This window comes from Ambystoma mexicanum, chromosome 3q (genome assembly GCF_040938575.1).
Source record: "Ambystoma mexicanum isolate Mex_15411 chromosome 3q, UKY_AmexF1_1, whole genome shotgun sequence".
NCBI lineage: Eukaryota > Metazoa > Chordata > Amphibia > Caudata > Ambystomatidae > Ambystoma > Ambystoma mexicanum.
In genome coordinates, this window is record NC_090926.1 from 766,159,955 (window position 1) to 766,175,511 (window position 15,557).

At 44.3% G+C, this 15,557-nt stretch overlaps 1 protein-coding gene across 3 annotated transcripts in view; it reads right to left on the reverse strand.

Moving 5' to 3' along the window:
- Positions 1–15,557, reverse strand: part of LLGL2 (LLGL scribble cell polarity complex component 2) — a 908,486-nt gene that overhangs the window by 435,997 nt on the left and 456,932 nt on the right. For all 3 annotated transcript variants that reach the window (XM_069654770.1, XM_069654772.1, XM_069654771.1), the window contains exons 13-14: positions 5,462–5,615; positions 5,269–5,373 (exon numbers count right to left, since the gene is read on the reverse strand). In XM_069654770.1, coding sequence (XP_069510871.1) covers positions 5,269–5,373; positions 5,462–5,615 — 259 coding nt within the window. The remainder of the gene's footprint in view (positions 1–5,268; positions 5,374–5,461; positions 5,616–15,557) is intronic.

Genomic DNA, 15,557 nt, shown 5'->3' on the forward strand with positions numbered 1-15,557 from the left:
CTTCTATTAAAAGGAGAGTCAACATTCCTTTACATTCAATGGCACTTTTGTTTAAAGTTCTTTCCTTTGAATTTTGGTTTGGGTTCTTAGCCACTTGACGATCAATGTCACTTTATTTTTACTAGTAATTGGACGGAATTGATAACCAGGGTTAGGACAGCCCTAGAAGTACCACGAGTGACTACCACAGGACCGTGGTATATTATCACTCCTGCGGTCTGTTGTAGTTACAACTGTCATGTCCCAGTTACAAGGCACTATCATTTGCATGAGGGGGTCAGTGCATGTTTTAGTGACACAGCTGGGGTGCCTGGCTGATAATGTAGGGAGTCAGTCTCTCGGTATGCAGTGACATTTTTTAATTGCTATATATAGAGAGATTTACTCTGATGGACTCAGTGTGTAGGCCACGGCCCTCAGCAGGTGTGAACGGAAGTGAGCGAGGCAAGGGCACTTCAGCTTCACAAATCTTTTGAACTTGTGGTGGGGGTGGGGGGTGTTATCGAGAAGTTGAGATTGTCTTTGTGTACTTTATGCAAGGCCATCTCAAATGCCTCTGCAAGCTCAGGGTGTGCATTGTGTGTAGTACATACCAATATGCATTCAGAGACATGTAGCCTTCAAATGGTAAAAAATAAACAGTAAGGGATGAACAAAAAAAATATTAAACTGGGAATAATACTGACAACATTCATTAGCATCCTGTACATCTTTCCCACACCCAATGAACACTAGTGTATATAAAAACATCACTGATGTAAAAGAGGAGATAAATAAAAAAATTAAAAATGCCTCAAGCGCAAAATGTATTCTTTAAAGAAAGCAATCAAAATAACTGGTGTGGATTGAAACCGGAGTTCCAGCTGATTCAGTGGTCACTCTGTTGAGGAGACGTTCATCCGGTCTGAGTAGGCGACAGGCGATCAAACCCAGCAAGCACCACTGTTACAGTAAATGACTGGTGCCTGAAAGGTTATGGGCTTGAATGCCAAAGAGAGACTTGATAAACCAAATCGGAAGGATGTGTATTGTGCGTATCAGAGATAAAATGGGACCAACGTAGTGCCATAACGTGTTGGGCGGTATGACCAATTCGGACCGCTTAGGAGAGTTTTCAGAACCACTACTGGTATGACGGCTCTGCGAGACCAACCTTAGTGAACCTTCAGTATTTCGAACAAATTCAAATCGAAATCTTGCTGATAAAGTACTATGGCTTAGACTTGGAAGAGAATGAGACTGATGTAAGAACAGATCACATACACAATGGTTGTCAAGCAAAGAATTATCCACGCAGATATCAAAATTAAACATGTACGTTACAACCCATGAAGGTGCATCGCACTACAATGTAAGTAAAACAAGAAAAACAATCTATATGCACACAATACAACAATGGTATCAAATTGTAACATCTATCACACTTTATATCAAAAGAATAAAAAATACCACACACTGTTAAAGAGGCTAAAGTGGGTAGGTGGGGGGTTGTTAGGTTATATCACAAGCCTTTTATAAAGGCACCTAGACACACAGCAAAACTACCCTTAATCCAGGAACAATTGTCCATCAATACGCTCTGATAAATAACCAGCTATGGACACTTGAAAACAGCTCTCCCGTAAGATATAGCTGGCTGCAAGCAAGGCAGGACTTCATGTCTGAATGGTTATATCCCCTGGGAGGGGAAGCAAGGAGAGGGGAGTTGGGGCAACAAAAGAGGTTTTCAACCAGGCCACTCAAAACTCGACTATGAAGACCAACATCTTTAGGTAAGCCATTTTCGCCACTTTGCTGCAATAGTAGTCCAGGCGTCATGGGTGCAGAGATGGCTTAGTTTGTCAGCTTGGTCTAGCGTGTCTGATTTGGTTCTCCATTCACAAGGTCATGGTTCAGAATACCACTAGGTGCTGGACTTTCTGATTAAGGATCTCTGCTTCAATGCTATTGGGAAAATATTTTATTTTTCAGCTTTCCAATAAAAATGGGGCTTCAGGCATACCTGCAGATTATTTGAGTGATACTGGACTAATTCTTGGGAGCGCGGACATTTTCAGCCTCACTCTCATGCTTAACACTTTTTTTTGGGGGGAACGGGCCAGTCCTTAAGGCTACCAAAGCAGGGGGAGACCCCGTTAGCCTATATAAGTCTATAATAAAACACTATTACATCTCATAAGGTTAACAAAGCAAGGGAGCCTTTTCTCACCTTTACTTTGACACTTGTCGACACCTGGTTAAGCCCAGACAGGCTGGTAACAGTGGTCTCCAAATTTTTAAGCATTTTGGGTGCAAACCTGTGCCCCATTTCTTTTATATCACATGTCCGATTTTTATACAAACTGGTGCTCATAAAGGCAGGCCATGTAGTTTAAGCTCAGTCTTTGGCTTCCCCCAACATGCTGGTTGTCCTCCTTCCCATGGTGAGAGAGGATAGTTATGTATGGTAATTCCACTTCGCAGGCTCTGTCCAGAGCCCATAAAGCATGCCCATGGTCTGCCTGAACCGGATTTGATCTTGGTGAGGGCCTGCAAACCGCCCCAATGCACAAAAGCAGAACCTTGTGCGAAGGGACAGCCACTCAGACTTTGAATTCTTCAGGTCCTTCCGTTGTTGGCTATAGGGCAGAATTTCAATTTCTGGGGTTCAACAATCCCTTTGTATAGATCCCTAAACCTTTTGCTTTTTCGCACTTCTATTCTTCAGATCCCGACCTCTTTTTTGAGCGGAGGCATTTGTACTTAAGTCCCCCTGCCACTGCACCGCTGTGTATATGGTTCTATAGTAGTAGCCAATTTGGCTCTCTGGACATGGGTGCTTTTTGAGATGCCTATTTTGCCCAATGGTGATTTTATTTCCCAAATTTGGTTTTAGGAAGGAGGCTGGTGGTAGCTGTAATTTAATTTTAGCTTCACCAGGAGTGCAACCATTTACTTTATTAGTAGCCTAGTGTACAAGTATGGTCAAGCGAAGGTTTAAAATTTAGCGAATGTATGGAAAAACGTCTTCAGTAAGTCAGGAGGAGAGATCCAAGAGAGCAGTCAGGGGCCAGGGGGGGGGACCTTAAATCCCACTGGCCCAATTACTAGGGGAGGACTAGGGAGGTAGGAGTCAGGGAGCCATTTGGATGGCTATGCAGCCCAGGCCACCTGGACATGAGAAGCTAGACAAAGGGGATACTAAGTAACCCCTCCAGCACCCTATTGTAAAAAAGTGTGTGCTGGTTCTAGAAAGTTACACATGTACGTAAAGTCAATTACACTTTACTGGTCTGGGAAACAGTAGTTTATCCCAGAGAAGGTATTTAAACCTTTGGGAAATCTGAAAGACTTCCCTGTGTCACTGCACTTAAGGTGCTGTGTGACACAATGTAAAAGATGATGCCTATGGAGTTTGTCAGACTCCACAACCAAAAGAAACAGTATACAAACTCACATTAAAACATGTGAGAGTGTGGGGGAAAAAAGGGTCTCACTCTCCAGGTTAAAAAAAATCAAGTCCTCAAAATCCAGCAAAGTTGCAGGGGGTCTCCAAGGTAGAGGGAATTAGCACATTTCTGAGAATTCTCCCTAACAATTAGCTTTGAAAATCTGGACCTTCCCACCGCAGCTGAAGAAAATACAATTCAGGAGAATTTAGATCAAGATTTACTTCACTCACTAATGCCTCAAAACTGGCAACAGGTGCAAATCTCTCAGGAATAAAATCCTGTACTTCTGACAAAAGCTTGCTGAATGATTACACTTCTGTATGCACTTTCTTAAAGTTGGAAAACAGATGACCCACGGTTGAAGAGTAACTTCAGCCAAGTATTAATTCACATAATTTGTAGAGAAGGAATATTAAATGAATGTGAGAGGGGTAAGCATTGTTGGGGGAGAGGTGGCATCGTCCTGCCCCATTTAGCATTCCTGCAGCAAGTAGACCATGTGTAAGCAAAGAGGGGAGACCTCCACCCCCCTCCATACATATTCGCATAATATAACATTATCCAGTAGACCAATAACCTAATGTATGCATGTGCCTAGAAACTCCATTTTGTATCCTGCCAACTTCTATCTTTTACTAGGACCCTAATCCATTCCACTGAGATGTCAGCTCTCCCTTCCCCAGCACCATGCACAGACAGCCCACAACGCCGTCATCCCGTGTCAGGTCTGCGCGAGCCTTGTTATCACGGAAGTCTAGCCATTTATTGTTGCAATTAGCTAGTATCGAATGCTGACAGAATGTGCTCACTGCAGAGAATCCTGTGCAGCAGTATATTCTTCCCTAAACTAACATCTGTCTATATATTTGTTTGAATCGTGAGGCACCACGGAGAATAAATTACAGATCAAACCCCTGGGAGAGGGGCCCAGTGCCACCATACCCCCATAAATGCAAGGGTCGGAATGCCCATATATCTGCCTATACTTTACAAAGGCCCCCATCCACTTAATGATTTTTTGTCCACCATTATTCTGTGTGTGACAATGATGGTCTAGTTTAGATTAGTCAGAAATGTAACTGTTCTTGAACTAAACTCGACCTTCACCCCGCAGAGATTAGCCCAGCTGAACCACGTGTGCCCGGAGCAACGCCCAATTAGCATGCAACCTCCCCAATGCTATCCATTATGGCATAGGCCTTCCCCCAATCCAGTGGCAAGATTGTACCCTATATTCATGACTGACGATGTGTGACTTCTTAATGTGCTGCCCGTGTATTGTTTGGCAGAGCACTCTTGGGCAGCAGAGTTCTCTGCTTGCATTTCATATCTTATATAAATTTGTTTCACTTGCAATTATTCTCATGGTCTCCTTCCCTAGCGGCGTGTGTCCTTTATTTTGTTCTATTGGATATTATGTGCATGTTGTGCAGTAACCTTCAGCATATAGTCCAAATAGTCATTGCTTGCAGCAATGAAAGGCCAAGGATTTCCTGCTAAATTAAATGTTGCATAAGAAATTGTTAAGGGGATTTTAAGAGGATGTGAAACAATGAAAAATGCAATGCCGGAGTATACTCTTTGCAATTTTCAACATGTCATTCTGTGCCTAGTATCATACAATTACTATCAGCAGTCTCTACCCTGGGCATGCTATTCCTAGAATAAAGATTGACTGCAGTCATTGCCCCATATTTCACTGGGCCAGATACAATCCTTTGCATTTTTAACTGCAATGACCCTCAGTGGCTGATGCAATGCCTGTCGTTCTCTGCTGTTTCTCCCCCACCAATACGACTAGTACAATGGTATATGCATTTTCCCCCACAGGCCATACCTGTCCTGCAGTGCCAGCGATGGCTAAGTATCCGCTGTACTTGCATAGGTATATCTTCTGGATTCCGAGGCGGGGATCATCGCTGTAGGGGTCAAAGGATCCAACCTGCAGGACAAAGAAAATAAAGAGAGGAATTAGTAAACCGCAGCTAAAAACCATATTCTTGTCTTCTAGTGTGTTTATGTCCACTGACCTTGCGCAGAGGGGGCCAGTCATCACCTTCCTGTGGGTTCAAGTTATCATTATGATCAGAATCGGTCAGGAATATGCCCACTGTACTCATCTTGTACAGCAGCCGCAGGCAGACACCAGAGGCATCCCAGAAGCGTACAGTGCCATCCTCATGACTGTGGAAGAATAACAGAGAGGGGGAGATTAACTTCTCTTAGTAACCAGATACAGCAGGAACAAAATAAATAATAAATAATTATTTATTATTATTATTAAAGGTAAGAAGTGAGGCTGCTGTAGTGAATACATACACAATGAAGTATACTGATCAGGGGAGGCAGAGATTTGAACAACATACAACATGTTTTGATAGTCCATGGAACACAATTGGTCAATATATCTCTCAACTAGAACATTATTTTTAATTTTGCATATAATTGTTTCAACAACAGTTTGTAGTACCTCGCTATTAAGGTGATGGGCAGGGGGGCAATAAGACCGCATCCAGGAAGTGGGATCTAGGGGCTGTGGTTTCAGTTTTCTTATGTTATCTACCACACACAGGCGCCTGATCACACACTTTACCCACCATGTGAGGACTAACCTTTCCCAACGTTTGTTTTAAAAATATGCTAGCATGCATAATATAGGATTCAGCGCCAAATTTGCAAAAATGCTCCTTTTATATTGTGTGTATGATACCATCATTGTGTGGACATTAACATGGGTTACCATCCTTATGAGAACTTACTTGATTTTGTGCAAATGGGTATAAATGTTTGCTCTACAGTACTCTTTACACATTATAAAATTCTATATAAGAGTACCTGCCCTCATCCTAGTGATGCATAACAGATTGATGATAATGGTATTGCCTCTCCCAGAAGATATTCACTTAATTAAACCATAATATAAACCCTCAAAATGTGTTGGGACAGAAATTTGACGTGAATCAAGCAGCCTGAACAAAATGGAGTTTTCACTACATAAATGAAGCACAAACATTTTTATAACCTAATCAACAAAGAATAACCCTTAATCCAGAATATATACAAATTCAAATAACAATCCTACCTAACTAATTTCTGATGTTGAAATATCAATGTATAATTGCATGAAAGCATATGTGGTACACAACATAAAACGTCATAAAACACAAAACAACGTTTGGTAGGTCTTCAAAATCATAACAGTGAGCAGGAAAAGCAATTGAGTACAGAAAAGAGCAGGGTGCAATGGCCAGGAGACATTATCCCCACAACCTCAGGAAGAGTCAAGGAAACAACATAGAACTGCATGTGTTACTACTGTCATCTTAGTACCACCATACTAAAAGTGACAACACAAATTGCCATCTTATGGACAATAGCTGACTGCAAGAGAAACCACTATTCGACTTCAAGAGAGAGAAGAACTGTGGGGAGAATTCTCATAAATGTGCCAATTCCCTTCACCTTAGAGACCGCCAGCAACTTTGCTGGATTTTGAGGACTTGATGTTTTTTACCTGGAGAGAGTCTAAACCTTTTTTCCCACTCTCTCATGTATTTTGATGTGTGTTTTACTCTTGTGTTCTTTGATTATGGAGTTTTAGACAACTCCATAAGCATCATCTTTTCATTTGTGTCACAAAGCACCCTCAGTGCAGTGACTCAGGTGAAGCCTTTTAGGCTGTCCCAAGGTTTAAATACCTTCTCTGGGATAAACTACTGTTTCCTAGAGAAAGTAAAGTGAAATTGACTTTACTAGTCTTTCCAAATTCCTAGACCCAGCACACATTCTCTTACAATAGAGTGCTGGAGGGGTTACCTAGTATCCCCCATGTCTAGAAACTCATGTAGCAGACAAATGCTACCCTTTCCTCTAGAAATGGCTGGTGGCAGTGGTTTTACAACGAACTACCATGATTATTCCCGCCTGCAAACACCGGTAGCGTTAAATCGCAGGAGGCATGTTTTTCAAGATGGCGTCGGAGCCTCCTTTGTTTAAACGGGTCCCGGGCTTCTTTTTTCGCCATTTCTTTTTGGAAAGGTCCTTCTATAGTTTGTCTCTGCGTGCAAAACCAGGTTTGGTCCCTTTGTTCCTATGCCTTTGGCGGGCTTCAGGACTGAAGACCGCCTCTGGCGTCCGAGTGTCTGGGGTGGGCAGGAAGTGAGGGAGGTACCCGAAACCCTGTGCCTAATCTCCTAGGAGACCCAAATGCACTCTGGCGTGATTGACTGGCTGACTGTCTAGCAAGGACAACCACCCTGCTGGGTGAGTGGCAGCTAGGCCGGAATGAATGGGAGAAAACTGTTTAAAAGGTGAGTTTCTTGGCTTGGAAGGCAGAGTCGACCACTGGAACGAAAGAACCGAAGACGAGCTGGAAGAGGACGGCAGCTGCAACTTCTGGACCGTTGGTTTTGTTAGGGAGAATTATCTTATAAGGCTAATTTCCCAAACCTAGTGAGTCCCCCAGCAGCTTTGCTGGATTTTTGGGGTTTGTTTTTTTTCTCCTGCTAAGAGTGAGACTCTTTTCCTCTCACACTTAGGCATGATTTGAGGTATGTCTTTAACTTTGTATGTGCTTATGGGCTATGGGGTCTTTTACTCCATAGGGTATCATCTGTTTTTCATGTGTGTTACACAGCACCCTCAGTGCAGTAACACAGGGGTGTCATAGTGACCCCCAAACATAGACTCCATACCCTGGGACTGACTACTGTCTCCCAGGGCATGTAAAGTCACCATTGACTTTACTAGGCCAAAATTGTGAACAGAACCAGTACAAACCATCATTGTGTGGAAGTACTGGAACTGGTTAATTAGATTGCCCCTGGGTCTGTTTTCAAAGGGGCGCTGTGAAGTCCCCCCTTGTCGAGTTTCTGGCTGGTGGCAGTGGTTACCACGCAAAATATTCCTTCGGAATATTCTCCATGGGATTTTCCCATTGATTTTAAACGCACCACTTTTTGGTGCAATGTTAAAGATACCGTCGATTTATTTATTTAATATTAAATCCACGGTTGGGTCTTTTTGCCAGAACTCGGTTCCAAAATGGTGTTGGTGTCCGTCTCTGTAACTCTGACCAAAGTCGAGCCCTTTGTTCCACTATTTTGGAGGGCTTCTCCACAGAAGCCCTCCAAATGGTGCCACTCTGTCTGGGTTCCATAGGAGGCGTGGAGGAGGGAATAGGCACCCTGGACTGCGTTGTCTTAGCAACCCAAGTCGCACTCTACTCTGATTGGCCCAGTGGACCACTTAGCATGTGTGATTGACAGCTAGCCTGATGAATGGGGGGTTTTCTGCATAAAAGCAGGGCCTTTGGGACTGGAACTTCAGAAGTCGCCACAGGACCTAAGAATCCGAAGAGGGAAGAAGCTGAGCCATCTACAACGACGAGACCCCCGGTGGAGCCCTGCTGTACTCAACTCACCACTTTCCCCAACGACAAGAGAATATGTTCTGCTGGAGAGTCTTCTTCCTTTGAGCTGGTAGGATCAACCAGTTCGCCCTTTTTCGCCTTCCAAAGACGTCCCTTGGTCGAATCGCCCGTGCCAAGCACCCCGGCAGCCGGATAGCCTAGTTTCCCCACTTTGACCGTGAATAAAAGGACCGCACCTTTTAATCGGGAACTCCGCGGCTGGTTTCATCCCTGTGCAGTGCAACGACTCCAAATTTTCTCCTCGACGAGATCCTCTCTTCCCCTGGTCGGAACAAGAAACTGCAACCACTGCCAGGAACAACTGCCACCGCTGGAGCTTCCTCACCCTTTAAGGTACTGTGTCCTGCCTGGCCTCCCTTTCTACAGATTGCTAAAGGTGACCCTTAAATCCTTGGCTTCTATACTGGGTTGGCTCCAGACCTTCCAATTATACCTTTTGAATCACCCCAACCTCTTTTGAACAATCTGCAAAGACTTTTTAATACAGCTTAAACTGTGTGATCTTGTGCACATTTCGCTTTGCCCCCTTTAAAGTGGGCCTGGCTTACGAACTTTTGCTCTACAGTGGACACTGCCTTTCCTCTCTTGCTCTGAGCTTCTAAAAGTGTTGGGAACTGTTTTTATTCTGTACTCTGCCTTTTCTCTCCCTTTTAACTCAACTATTGGACCGCCATCTAGGTTACGCGCTCACATCTGTCTTAACAAATAATGGTGCTTTAACCCTGACTTGTCTGATAGTTACCAAGGGAGGTGTATATACTTTACCTGACTGTGTTTTAACTTGATTTACTTGAGAGTGCTAGTGTATTGCTGAAAGTGTGTAAATAAATAACTCTATACTTTTTAATATAAAGCTCTGGTCAGTTTGTTTGCTCTACTGTACTTTAGCCCTATTGTGTATACTCTATATACTGCCTTGCTCTTCTTGAGAAAAGTCTGACTTTTCAGCCACAGCTACCAGGTAAATCTGGGTGGTGCAGACTGCTAACTATTGGGTTTACTGCTTACTCCTGTAGTCTTAATCTTTTTGCAGTGTTCCCTAAGGGAACTGCACAGGATTCTGCCTAACAGGTTTACCCGGTGAAGCCCTGCTGCAGGTCCAAATCGCCAAGTTCATCTCGACAGAGAAGCCCTTCAAGGACGACTTCTCCCTTTGAGTTGGTGGGACCAATCAACTCGTATGCGACCTGGATACCATTCTCGGAGCTGGTTGTATTTTGCTCAGAGTGCTGCAGGAAACCAAATAGCCAGGGAGAAGGACACCAGTTTGTGTACTTGACTACAGCTACCGGAATCGAAGATTTGCCTTTGACAGCTTTTTGACCAGTCCCAGTGCAGGAGTCCCGACGTCCTCCCTCTTGTCCCCACGACAGAGGCTCAGGAACAGCGAGATCTGCAGGAACTGCCAGGAACAGACCTCTACAGCTGCATCTTTTTCTTCATTGTAAGGTACTGTGAAAACCCGACCGAAAGAACTTACCTCTCACAGCGAAAGTGCGTGAAACTTTGGCAACTTGCAGGCCTAGTCAGCTTGTGACCAGACATATGAATTTTTCTTTTACAAACTACTTCTGAGAACTTTGGCAAAGACTTTTCTGTATAACTTCAGAACGTCTTTATCCTATACAACACTTTAGCCCATTGACTTTGGCCTAACCTATTGCACTGAATCAACTCCTCTGGTGAACTCAAACTATTTGCATTGTTTGAGAGTAACTGTAATATGTGTTTTTATTAACTTATGCCTTTTTGCTCCTACTTCAAATGCTCTGAATGCCATTTTGCTCCTCCTTCAGAGTAGTTTAAATGCCTCAGAACCTGATATTGTGAAGTACTGAAGTATATTTTTGTGTGATATAGATTGCCTCCTTCTAGTGAATGTTTTAAAAATGACTGTGAAATAAATTAATATGTATTTTACCAAGAAACCTTGAGTATAAGAGTCTATCTGAATACTTGTAATTATAGACCTCTGTCTAACACCCTTACAGCTCACATTCCCTCTTGAGATAAGCCTGACTGCTCAGCAGCGCTACCACAAAACCGTGTAGTACAGACTTATACCAAAGGTTGGTTTTGCTTACACCTGTAGTCCTAGTTGTGTGTAGTGGTCCCAAAGGGTACTGCACGCAAACTTTGCCTAAAAAGAACTTGGGAGATATTTTTCTTCATTCAGATAGGATTCTCCCAAGACAGCGGACACTATGGGATCAACCATCCATGAAGGGCCATTTCCCATGTGGAAACTAATGCATGTAGGTACACAACTAGGCCACAGCTATTCTCATATGAGGATTGTAGAAGGGTATTTAACTTGTTCTCTACATGCAAAACCACCAACATGATATACATTATAAAATGTCCCAGTCTAAAGCTATATGTGGGTAAGACAGCTAGATGCACAAGCTTAAGAATAAGTAAACTTAGATCTAGGATCAGGAACCAACAACCTACTGCACATTGGTGGCCCACTAAATACAGGCAGGTCAGAATGAAAATGATTTTTGGCGGTGTGTACTGGATGTGCTCTACACAAGTAGTAGGTTATGGAACATTGATGAACTATTGCGCAAGAGAGAAATCTTTCGGATGCTACAGTTAGGTTCACATACAAACGGTCTGAATGAAAATTTCAAAATCTGCTATGCTGTAAATGTATATGTGTTCTATGCCTTGAACTAGCGAATGAACAAGCAAATGTGTTACATCATAACAGCATGCCCCTAATGTTACGATAATGACCAGTGAAGTGTTGGCACTTGTTAATATATTTGCTCCATCTTGGACATATGCGCATTGGTTATTCATTATAAATGACACATTTTTGTAATCACATGTAAGAATGCATTTATTATACAGAGATGTCAAATTATTGATTTGCAATAGGTAATAGACACAAGATGGCGGCACATCTAAACTGCTGGTCAATTTTTTATTTTGATTACCAATTTGTATTTTATTATTGTGTTCCAGATGAATTATCGACTTTTCACCAATAAAATGGCTACCATACATGGAAGCTTCCTTCCAATATGGCATTTTACCTATTTTTTTTATTGTTTTGCTTAACAAACATAAAACAACATATGAAGTGTGACAATCCATAAAACATTCCGTCTCACGTTTTCCCTCATATAATACTCCCAAACTATCCCTTCCCGTCCAGCTCCCCTTCCTTCCCACCCCGTTGCCTACAATACTATGTCCTGGTCAATCAACTGTTACCACATTAAGCTTGAGACAGCTGCCGTGATTGTGGGTAATTGTACTCTGACCAGGTTCGGCATCTGTAGGAGTGAACATAGCAAACATATCATCACTAATATCTACAGCGCCTGCAGGGGTCACCCTTCTCCACGCCGCTGGCTCATCTAGCACCCATTTCCTCAGATCCCTCCACCACTGCGCTCTATCCCAGGGTCCCTGGGAAACTTCCATGCCATGGTGATCCTCTGCTTAGCTAATATCCCCTCAAATCCCTCTATCACTCTGCCATTCGTACCCTCTGCCTTCTCTCTCTTCACGACTCCATCTCTTCTTCACTCTTATCTAGGCTGGCTTCCTTTCCATTCTCTACTTAAGTTTAACTTCCTTTGTCTCATCTTTAAATCTCTGCATGATCTCTCCCCCCCTACCTCTCCTCCCTCCTCTCATTCTACTCTCCATCCCGCCACCTCTGATCTACCGAACTCTTCCTACTCACTGTCCCCCCGCCTCCTTGTGCCCCTTCCCGTTTCCGTTCCTTGCCCCCCCTACACTGGAACTCTCTCCCTCTCTCTATCCGCTCTATTTCCTCCCACCCCTCCTTCCGATCTTCCTTGAAATCCCACCTTCTTCATCCCCCGTCCTCTTAACCCCATCTCTTCTCTCTTCCTCTTCCACTGTTCCGTTTCTCTCCACCGACCTAGGAAAATTGTTCTACATATTGTTTTGATGGTTTGTTTCATGTTTTGCATTTAAGCTTCACATTTTTTGTATCATGTTGTTGTCATGTAAAGCGCTTTGGAGTAAAGCGCTCTATAAATGTAATAAATACAATACAAATAATATATACGCCAGGTCTTTCATCTTCTGCATGCATTTGGTGCTTAGGGTGCAGGAATCGGCCCAATATGCACACACCTGAAGAGTGCGAGTCCATGTTCAGCCCTCCTTTAGACATTTTTTCCGCTACCTTATACCAGCATAATCTAATCGTGGGACAAGCCAAAACATGTGTAGCATGCCCGCGTCTATAGCCTTGCACCTAGGGCAATGCTGGTCTTCGCTCCGGGGAACCTGGAGATTCTCAGGGGTGTCAGGTATGCCCTGTGCGTTGTAAATAATTGTATTAACGTAGTCTAGCATTCTGGGACACACTCTTGTGGTAACCCAATATGTCCCTCCAATGTGTGTCAGGGAAGGGACCCCAAGGTCTTCTTCCCATTAACCTCTTACAGCCAACCCCGTGCTAGGTCCCTCCTAGCCCCCCCCCCCCCATCAGTAGAAGGTTGTATATCCTGGATATGGCGTGTCCACCCTCTGATACGTCAAACATATTGTCCACAATTGCGTGATTTTCCATTATTTCGCTGTATGTGGGCCACCTGCGTAGAATCTCGCTTCCGACTGTTGTATAACAAGTATTGGCCTTTGTGTAAACCTGTGTGCTCCGCTAGTTCTTGGAAAGGTATGAAGGCGGCATGCTGCAGGAGATCCCCCACCGTGACCACCTCTTTGGGTTCCCAATAGGAGCGTATCCCCAGTCGTGCCTGTGTAAGACACTATCGAGGCCAGGGGAATCTGTACCGCAAAGGGGTACACCAGCCTAATCAGTGCCATCGCTCTGTCCCATAACTGCACACCCAATAACACTATATATGAGCCTTGGCGGTCTCAGGGGCCTGCTAATCCACAATAGTTCCTTTAGGAAGAAATGCGACACAGTGGGTTGGAGTAGTTGAGTATCTAGGGTGGGGTCAATGGCCAGCCAATCTACCACAAACTGCAGCTGTGCAGCGAGGTAATATAACTCGAAGTGCAGAACCCTGATCCCACCCTCTTCATGGGTTCTGCGTAGGGTGGACAGCGCTATCCTGTTCCTACCATTCTGCCACAAAAACAAGCTGCATATAGAGTCCAAGGTCCTAAAGAAAGCTTTGGGTATGCAGAACGGAACGTTAGCAAAATAGTGTAGTAGCCTAGGAAGCGCCACCATTTTCAGCAGCGCAGCTCTACCCATAAGTGAGAGGGGCAACTTGCCCCAGAACTTCATGGATTTCCCAATACCGTCTAGAACCTTCAACGTGTTGTTAGCATGTTCTTTTGCCACGTTGTGGTATATATGGACCCCCAAATATCTAAATGTGACCGTGCTCCAATGCAATGCTAGGATTGGCAGCTCCTCTTGCTTCCTTCCAGCCAGCCCCACCAGTGGGAACAGGGCAGATTTATCTATGCTGATCGTAATCCCAGACAGCGTAGCAAAGAGTGCTAGCGCCTCCACAATCAGTTCCAAATTGTCCTCAGGGTTTTGAATATACAGTAATGCGTCATCTGCATACATTGATATCAGGTGATTCACTCCGGCTATAACTATGCCTGCCGTGTCATACCCTGTCCTTAAGTATTGCGCTATGGGTTCCATGGCTAGGATGTAAAGTATTGAGGATAACGGACACCCCCGTCAGGTGCCTTTTTCTAGTTGCCACAGGGCTGAAATAGGTCTACCTGTCTTTACTCTTGCGACTGGCTGGGTATATATCAGCTGAACCCATCTCATGTACTCCTGACCAACGTGGCATAGAGCTATTGTGACCTGACGGAGTCAAACGCTTTCCCTGTGTGGCCACCGCGCAGGGGGATCACCCAGGACACTGTGATGTCTATGATATAATGCAAGCACCTCAAATTCCAGGCCATGCTTCTCCCGAGCACATATCCTGTCTGGTCTGAGCGTAATAGCATGTGGCTCACTCTTTTACGTCTGTTAGCATGTATGGCAGTCAGAATCCTATTGTCCTGGTTGAGCATGGAAAGAGGCCTGTCTGAGCCGCATTCCGTTGGGAGTTTGTGTGGCTTGAGAAGTTGTATAATGATTGATTCCCGGAAGTCCATCCGTGCCTGGGGCAAACCTCTAATCGTGTTTTGTACCTCCTCTAGTGTAATGGGCGCATCCAAGTTTACTATCTGTTACTGACTGAGTCTCTGGAGGGCTATATCGGCCAGCACTACTTCTATGTGTGCCTGGGGCACTTGGGTCCTATCCTGATAGAGGGAGTCGTAGAAATCTCAGAAGGTATCATTGATCTACTCCTGGGTATGAAATACATCTCCCTGCAGCGTATTAATTGTATAGCTCGGCCCCCTATGGTCTTCTTGTTGATATAGCCATGCCAATAGTCTGCCCGTCTTGTCTCCTTCCCTATGCTGCAGTTATATGTACTTGGTGTAACTATGTAGGCCCAATCTCTCCCAACAGCCCAAACATTTCTGTCGCAGGGACATTTCCTCTGCTTCCTCGACATGTTACCCACTTCCGGACTGCTGCACTCTCCATAGTTGCTCCTCCACCTCCGCTAATTCTCTGCGTATCCTAGCCTATGCTCTGCCAGACGCGGCAACGGCCGTGCCCCTAATCACTACCTTTAGGGCCTCCCACAAAGAGCCAGAACTGGGCACACTGCCTGTGTTAATGCTGAGGTATTTTGTAACAC